The sequence below is a fragment of the Stegostoma tigrinum genome, chromosome 47 (assembly GCF_030684315.1).
Source record: "Stegostoma tigrinum isolate sSteTig4 chromosome 47, sSteTig4.hap1, whole genome shotgun sequence".
Taxonomy (NCBI): domain Eukaryota; kingdom Metazoa; phylum Chordata; class Chondrichthyes; order Orectolobiformes; family Stegostomatidae; genus Stegostoma; species Stegostoma tigrinum.
In genome coordinates, this window is record NC_081400.1 from 260780 (window position 1) to 269540 (window position 8761).

Below are 8761 nucleotides of genomic sequence, written 5' to 3' on the forward strand. Positions count from 1 at the left end.
AACACAGCAGGCCAAGCACATCTTGACCTGCTGTGTTCATCCAGCTCCACACTTTGTTATCTCGGATTCTCCAGCATCTGCAGTTCCCATTATCCTTGTGCTCGCTGATGTCTCATCTTCCAATTGGGTATAAATTCTGATCCTCAAGTTCCCTATTCATATCCCTGATATTTCCTGATTAACTGTTTTTCCCCCCCACCCCTGGTTTGTATATTCAGATTCTTTCTGTTCTTGCCATGCCGTTGGACCATATACCATCATTCCTCCTGTTATCCTCTTAGCACAAGCTTCTGCCTCCCCAGCCCTTCACCATGACCTATCTGGGGCTTGCACCCTAATAACCTGTGCTGATATTTTATCTTTTCCCAGCCACTCTCCCACTTTGAAGGATAAACCCTTATCCTTGTATTCTCCAGGCATGCGGACTGTCAAACTCATGAATACTGCTGCAGGTGGTGTTGGAGTTCTGCATCCTACCACCCCGACTCCCCCTCCAATGACCTTAGGCACTTTGAATTCTACACTGCAGAAAACTTGCTAAGTTATGGAATTCTTTCAGTCGTGACAAAAATTTGTGTAGAACTCAGTCGGTTTAGTGGTTAGACTTTGTATTGTAACATTGAAGTGTCAGCTGAGGTGCAGTCTCTGGCAGAGATTTACTATTAAACACCTGGCTATCCTCCACCCATTTCAGAAAAACCTTGCCAAAGATTGAAAGCAGTTTCAGGAGTTTGAAACTCCCAAGTGTTCTTTGGAACTTGATGACCAACGTGTTGGCTTATTCTTGTGGGGATATCTGACCAAGTGTGACTTGTATTTGGCCATCTGTGAGTGGGTGTACCGCTGTATTTTGATTCCTCTGCAGCCTTGCATTGCAGAAGTTGAACTGGGTCGTTATTTCTTGGTTGTTGTCAGTTACCCAGAGGATGTCAAACTCAGGATCACAATGGGACTTCCACGCTGGACAAAGAACAATCAATGTGATCTTTGTCGTGAATAAATTCAAGAACACTCTTTCAAATAGGGATCTCTGAATGGTGTTTGTTGCCCAGGATGAATGTACAGTACAGCTGTCCTGAAAATGTGATCATGCTCCTCTGGTCAGTGCAATGCAGAATAATGCGCCTTACCGGATGTTTTTCCTGGCACTATTCGCACCATGTCATGGCTCCAGTTCTGTTTGCAAAGATTGTGACACAGGAGCACGTACCCTATTCAGGAATCTGAAAAGGTTTAAGAATCCCACACTGATCACAACAGCTACTGGGTAACTGGATGATTGCTGATGACTGAGCTCTCCGTATGCTTGAGGGAATGTCCAGCTGCTTGCTGACAGATCACTTTTCCCAGCCCTCAGAGTTGTGTTAAGAGACACACTATAAAAACTATGCTGTCACCATACCTCCAAGAGTGAATGCTCACAACCGGATCTGTACATCAACATTTGGTTTAACATCAAATATGAAACAACAACATAATACACGAACAACTCATCTCCTTACTGTTGAAGTAATGGGCATCCTGCATCGTCAATCAACCAAAAGCCAACTGATACAGCAATACCATTCTCTACTTCTCTGCAACTACCTCCTCACCCAAATAAAACTGTGGCAAATAGGTAAACAGCTTGTCAGTAAGTGGCTGTACATGCAGGCCCTGCAAGAGATACCAAACACCACGCACCTATCTTCCTCTTGACCGGGAAGCGTTTGAGGGGGGAAGAAATATTCTAATTGCTTTGGTCAGTGGGAGTTTGGACCAAAAATCCCTTAGTACTAAACAGTTCCACATCTATGGTTCCATGATGATGATTAATGTAGCAAATTCTAGACCCAGATATAAACTGTACCCCAGCTTGGAATTAGATACAGGAGCACTTATATTTTCAGCTATACTTGATAGTAGGTTTTGTTTCCTGTTCTGTTTATATTTGTACGTGGTTACTTAGTAAATAGTTAAATTCAGGCTGTGGGTACAAATGAGTGCAGATATTTTACATCTGATCTGGAAATTTATCTCTACCCGTTGTATATGTATTGTTCCTGGCAAGCAGCAATAAGCTTGTGGGTATTTGATGTTATGTGTAAAAAGGGAGTTGAAGTAGTCCTGATCGTGTATAAAATCTTGTGTCAATAATCTGTGTACTTTCATCTTTTGCGAAGTGTTTGTGAGAAAATTAACTTGTTGTGTTGTAAGTAGCTTTACCACCATCCTCTCATTATTCCTTCTGCCTGGCATTACACTGATGTGATTTTGAGCCATGTATCCTAAAAAGAATATCCCAATTTGAATGACTTAGCTTTGCTGATCTCAGCCATGTTAGGTATAGAATCTTTGCAGCTGACCTGACCTGACCATACTTGGGTTGGGTGGTCGTCAGTTGCCAGCCTGGCAGGAAGGGATATGTAATGTTAGGTAAGGCAAGGCAGGGAGTCACATAGGCATACTCTTCATTATCTCAAATTTACAGCTTGGATTTTCCACTTAGTTATTTGAAAGCGGTTAGAAATTTTGGGTATCACCACCTTACAAGTGAAAAACTATTTTTCCATAGGTTGGAAGTCTGACAACACCATGTTCTAGTTCAACAGGTTTATTTGAATTCTCAAGCTTTTGGAATGCTGCCCCTTCGTCACTTCACCTGACAGAGGGGCAGTGCTGCAAAAGCTTGTGATTTCAAATAAACCTGTTGGACTATAACCTGGTGCCCTCTGACCTTGCCTACCCCAGTCCAGCACTGGCATCTCCACTTCATATTTTTCCAGAGAACTCAGTTGTCGTATTCCCTTGCAGCTAAAGAAGTCAGCCTAGAGGGGACAAGCCTGGTCAATGAGTGTGGTAGATTTGAAGAAATGTTCTTTGGCACTGAATGAATTATTCAAGTAGAAAGTTGTGATTTGATATCGACAATAGCTTGCTAATGTTTTCAAAACTGGGTAATTCATGGAGTCAGGATCAGAGGTGCCTCATTGTTTTGAGCTGAAAAGAATGTTTTCATTGGAGGATAAGGAAGGAAATGAACTGAAATGCAACCCACAGTCTGTCTCTCACTCACCCATGCTCCTGCTGTCATGTCTGCACTCTATAGTTGTGCCTTTCTGTGCTGTCATGTTTTCATACCTGCACTCTCGCTGTCATACCCATGTCCTCGCTGTTGCACACTCTCTTTGTTTGATACTAATTGCAGATGATGAAAGTAATGCTTACTAAATAGTGAATCAAGTTCTGTTTCTGTGATTCGATGCAGGGCTGGTATTTTGAGGTTGAAATATTGCATTGTCTGAAGTGAAGCCTTGGAATTACAGAATTGTCTCAATAGCTCTGATGGCTTTCAAAGTTGAATTTCCGGAGGTTTCTTTCACAGGTAAGCTTTGTAGATGGAACAGAACAAGTGACAGAGAGCTATTGCTTCTCTAGTTCTGCAAGCAAGAAACATATCTACTGCCCAAGTGAATACAGCAGACTTCCAACTATTTCTGGATATTTCTGTTTCTTGCTCCCAGAATTGAAGCTTTGGCCTTCTCTAAAGATGTTTCAAAAATCTCTCTCTTGCTGTTTTTGTTTTGGCATCTTGTCCTGCCTTTTCTATACTTTGGGCATCTTTGCTTGTCTACTACAGTGTTAAGTGATTTGGACAAACTGCCAAATTATCTTCCAAACAAGGCAAATAATTCAGTTTCCAGTTTTGAATGCTTAATACCTTTACATCTGGCAATTACACAAGTTTGAGTGCCATCTAGGCAAGCCTGTTTGTATTCCACTTCCAAAGCTTGTCCAGTGTTGCCATTGTGAAAGGTAAGGTGACTCTCGGAGTTCATTCCTGTCTTTAAACTGGAGCAATATTTACAAGCTGTAATTTCTAAAACAGTTTATTAAATAGAACAGCTTCTCAGTTTATGATACACATGATGACTTGGAAAAGGTCAGTGTGACTAGTAGAGCCAAAACAAGGAGTGGGTGGGGGATGTTGGAGTTAGTGAGAATCACTGATCATAAAATGTCACGTGTGGTTTTCCTTTTGGAGCTTCAAAACCAAACCCAATTGAGTTCCTAAAAGTGGAAGATATCACAGACATTTTGGAAAGCAGGTACACTAGTTATGACAAACTGTCATTTTCTGAAACTTCCTGCTCTGTTTGACGGTATGTGGGAAAGCTAAAAGGAATTTCCAGAGAGTTCAGTCTAGAATTATCCTTCTTCACAACTGGCTGATGCATACAAGCTGAACAATGCACCGGATCTAGGCTTATTCTGTATGCTCACTTGTAATTCCACAAAGGGCTGCAGTAGCTTCCTTGTTCAATCTGTTGAAGACTGCAGACTAAGGCTACAGTATTCAGAAACAGTGGTACATATGGTGGAAGTTTGGGAATGTCTAGACTTGACTGAACATCGTATTGGTAGGACTCTGGTGACTTTACCCTCTGTAATTGTTAATGAGTATAGGAATGTGGACAGCAGAACAGCAATATTGTACTTTAAAACAAAACATTAAAAGAATTTTTTAAAATTGTTAACAGGAGTGCAATAATATCTGAAAGATTTTTGCAAAAAGTGAGTTTTGTCTCACTGAACAGAGACAAAAAAAAAACCTGCAGATACTGGAATCCAAAGTAGAGACACATGAGGCTGGAAGAACACCTAGCCAAGCAGCATCTGGATTCTGTCTCTCCCTCCACCCCTTCCCCCCTCTTCCCCTCTTCTTTATCTGCAGCTCCCCCTACTCCCACAGCCGCACCTAAAGAAGGGCAAAGCCAAAACGTTGACTGCTCCTTTCCTCCAGATGCTGCCTGGCTTGCTGTGTTCTTCCAGCCTCCTGTTTGTTTACATTGTCTCATGGATGCTGAAAACAAGTCTCACTTTTCTCTTCCCCAATTTACTTGTCTTTTCAGACCCAGCTTTATAGAAAGTATGGGCCCTGTATCAGTACTGAACACCAATTAGATGTTATTACAAATAAATAGATTTTAGCTACAGATAAACAATTATAACTCCTCCCCCCCGCCCCCACCCACCTGTATACACACAAACACAAGGACTCTGGTGTTATGGTTGGAAGGAAAAGCTGGGAAGGCAGTTCAGTAGTCCCTGTCTATAGTTCGTCGAGATGATCCTTTTTATTTGTCAGTACTTGTTAATTAATTTCACTCCTCCCAGGTTTTGTTTAACTTCATCATTAACAACTGGTCACCACTGCATAGACCAACAAGTCTCATTTTATACATCACCTGTACTTGTTGAACAAAGCAGCAATGTAAACACCACTTACAAAGTTTTAATAACTTCCTTCTGGGATTCCATTTGCGCGGGTAGACAGAGCTGTTGTGTGATAAATTTGACACATTGTGGACTATGCAACAATGTCTAGTCATCTGTCAAGGTTCATTAGTTATTGAAGCTTCAGCTAACATTTAATGTGTTGACACAAGTGATATCAAACAAAACTGAAGTCACTGGGAGTGAGGGAAAATGTTTAGTCTGACATGTTAGAATCCCTCAGCCCAGCCTGTTCAGTTGATGTAGCAGTGAATTGCCCTCCCTGGAAGGGCTCACTGTGCACCTGTATGTCCCCCTTACACAGTCTATGCTGATGTATCATTGCAGAACCTGGTCTCCAATCTTCTTGAAATCCACTTGCTATTGGACCGTATCGCAATTGATTTGCAAAGATCTTCCTTTGTTAAAACAAATTGATGTCTATGCACACCTACTTGTCAAAATGAAGTTTGACAAGTGGGATGTTTGCAGCTTCACAATCAGCCCCCCCCCCCCCCCCCCCCCCCAGGCAAGGCCTGTGCACTGCCACCAGCACTCACTGCATGTTACTGCAGCCACAGTTGGCGAGACAGTAGATACAGGAGAAAGCAAACTGAAGGAACAAGGCAGAAGGCACACCTTTCTTGAAAAATCTTCCAAACGTAGATTGAAGGTAGCAAGTATGGGATTTTTCCATTAAAAATGAGCTCCTCTGGCAGTGCAGCAATTCTGCCCCACCACCTCAGTTCAATGAATGACTGACTTGTAATTGCAGTCCAAATTATCAGCACTTTGGGATTGCTCCACCACAAGGCCACAGGTGGGCAGGGAATGCTTCTGCATTGATCTTGAGCAATTTCTAGCCTGAGTCTCAGTTGGCAAACTGCTGTTGAAATCTCAGAAAACAGTCAGAAAAGAGATGTATCTCTGGAGGGGTGGATGAGGAATGTGTAAGGGAAAGCAAACTTCAAGGTATTGATTCTCCTAACTGAATGTTAGGACACGGACTGGTCATTGCCAATACCCTGATTCCAGGAGTTGATCAAACACAAGACTTTGTTCTCATTTGAAATAGAAATCGCAGGAAATGACCCACAGTATAACAGAATTTGGCAGCCATCAACAAAGTTCCTAAATGTCAAAGGCCACATTAAGTAATACTGTAAGAAATTAACTTGAAGGACCTCAAAGATCCTACTGAGGCAGTCCTTGTCATCCAAATGCCTCTGGTTATACACCGTCCATGGTCTCTGGTCAACCTTAAAGTCTTCAAGATCAAACATCTGAAAAGAGGTCCATGGCTTCTTGATGACAAAACATCAGAACTGTTTTAACAAAGATGACCAAGATTTACAGGAATTAGTTGAGGCTAGGTGTAAAATTTTCACAGACTTGAAACTGCCATGCCTTGAGAAAAGTAGTAATCCTACAAGACTCCAAAAGCATAAAACCTCTGGCACAAAGAACAAATGGGGGCTAGGAAGACTTAAATAGATGTAACTTTAAATGGGAGTGATTTCCTGGTGTCCTGACCAATATTTCTCCTCTTAAAAAACACCACAAAGCAGATTATATGCTTATTACCATAATTTTTTGTGGGAGCTTTCTGTGCATGAATTGGCTGTTTTCTACGTTGCAATTACACTTCAAAAGTAATTGGCTGCAAAGTACATTGATAGGGTCTGAGTCACATAAAGGCAAATTTTTTTTTCTCTTATGGAATTAGTGGTGGTAGCAATTTCTGCAGGAACCAAAAAATACTTCTCTAGATTTGCAGTGTTTAGAACATAGAACAGGCCCTTCGGCCCTCAATGTTGTGCCGACCTGTGAACTAATCTAAGCCCCTCCCTCTACTCTATCCTAGCATTATCCAAGAGGTAGGTTTCGGGTTGTTGAAAGAAAGGTTTGCATGTATTGTCACTTTCTAGTAATGACCTGTCTTGAATTCTGTTCCACTGAGCTTACTTGGGTACAGTGAAATTAATTGGATGGCCTCTGGAATTGTGTCCACCTGATTTCAGGTGGACACAAAATGTGAACTGCTCTACTGTAACAGCACAATCCCCAGCAGGTGCTAGTTTGATCCGAAGCTGTTTGCTGTCTTCAAACTGCTGCGAAATATGGACAATCACAGCATTGCTACGCTGTTGGAGGCCATTTGATTCATTGTTACCTGCACTGACTCTCCAACTGAACAGCTTACCTAATATCATTCACTCATCATCTCCCTATAAATCCTGTGCATGGTTCTCCTGCATTTGAAAAAGCAACAATTCCTTTTTGAAAGTCTGGATTGAGACTGCCTCCATCAACCTTCTTGGGCACTGCATTCAAGATCTTAAGCACCAGTCACTGTGTGAACAATTTGTACATATGCAGCAGAGGATGAACATGACCAGATGGGAGTTACGCAGTGAAACTTATGATCTCGAGTTAACTTAGTCTGGAAGGTGGGAGGGCAGCCTGGAGACAAGGTTCAAGATTGGATATTTGCCTTATGAGCCTGAGGCAGGGCCTGTATCCTTTTCCTGATACATACAGGATCTGCCCACAATGATCTCTAAGTAAAAAAGAAAGAAATAGAGTAGGCTATGACTGTTGTGGCACAGTGATAGTACCCATACCTGTAGACTAGTTAAGTCCAGCATTCAAGTCCCACCTGGTCCAGAAGCGTGACTCAACACATCTAGTATAATTTTTGGAACAACTTCTCTTGAATTGTAAATTCCAGGTCCTGGTTTCAAATAGGACTGACTTTTGTAAGCTATGAGACCATAAGACATAGGAGTGGAAGTAAGGCCATTCGTGTCCACTCCCACCATTTAATCACGGCTGATGGGCATTTCAACTCCTTACCTGCACTCTCCCCGTAGCCCTTAATTCCTTGCGAGATCAAGAATTTATCAATCTCTGCCTTGGAGACATTTATTCTAACTTGGACTTATCATGCTGTAAATACACCTTCCCACGAGCAGTGCTGCCATATCACTGCAGAAATGAATGTAGTTGTTTGAACTTCGTGACGTGCCCTGTTCCTGAGGGAATAGTGGGATCTGTTTAAATTGCAGAACAAAGCAAATCAAGGCAGACTGTAGGTGCTGCAGCTACATGTCAGTTCTATGTCCTTACATAGAACAGTACTGTACATGCCCTTCAGCTCACGATGTGGTGCTGAACTTTTACCCTGAACCGCCTATTGTAACCTCCACCCTTACCTTTTATACTATCGTCCATATGCCTATTTAATAGCTGCTTAAATGCCCCTAATGAGGCTACCCTTACTGGCAATGCATTCCACGCCCCTTTGGTATCAGTCCATTGGAGACAGTGCAGAGAAGAGCTCAACAGTATATTTTTTTGAAACTCCCATTATCCTTGCACCTATGATCATGAAAATAAAAGGATGCTTCTAGGTACAATCTACATTTCACCATTAAATTTATTCATTGGTCAAAGCTGTTACATTTTCCACAGTTCAACATGGAACTTTGTTCCTGAAAAACAG

General features: G+C 41.9%; 1 protein-coding gene across 9 annotated transcripts in view; it reads left to right on the plus strand.

The window, feature by feature from the left end:
• smad10a (SMAD family member 10a) overlaps nucleotides 1–8761 on the plus strand; it is a 115522-nt gene that overhangs the window by 101569 nt on the left and 5192 nt on the right. For 6 of the 9 annotated variants that reach the window (XM_048525512.2, XM_059643061.1, XM_048525514.2 and 3 more), the window contains one exon: nucleotides 45–5702. Coding sequence is in view for 2 of the 9 variants with exons in the window: in XM_059643064.1 (XP_059499047.1) it covers nucleotides 3248–3289 (42 nt within the window). In the remaining 7 variants the exon portion in view is untranslated. Of the gene's footprint in view, nucleotides 1–44; nucleotides 5703–8761 lie in introns of those variants that run through there. The other 3 variants (XM_059643063.1, XM_059643066.1, XM_059643064.1) reach the window with 2 other exon arrangements.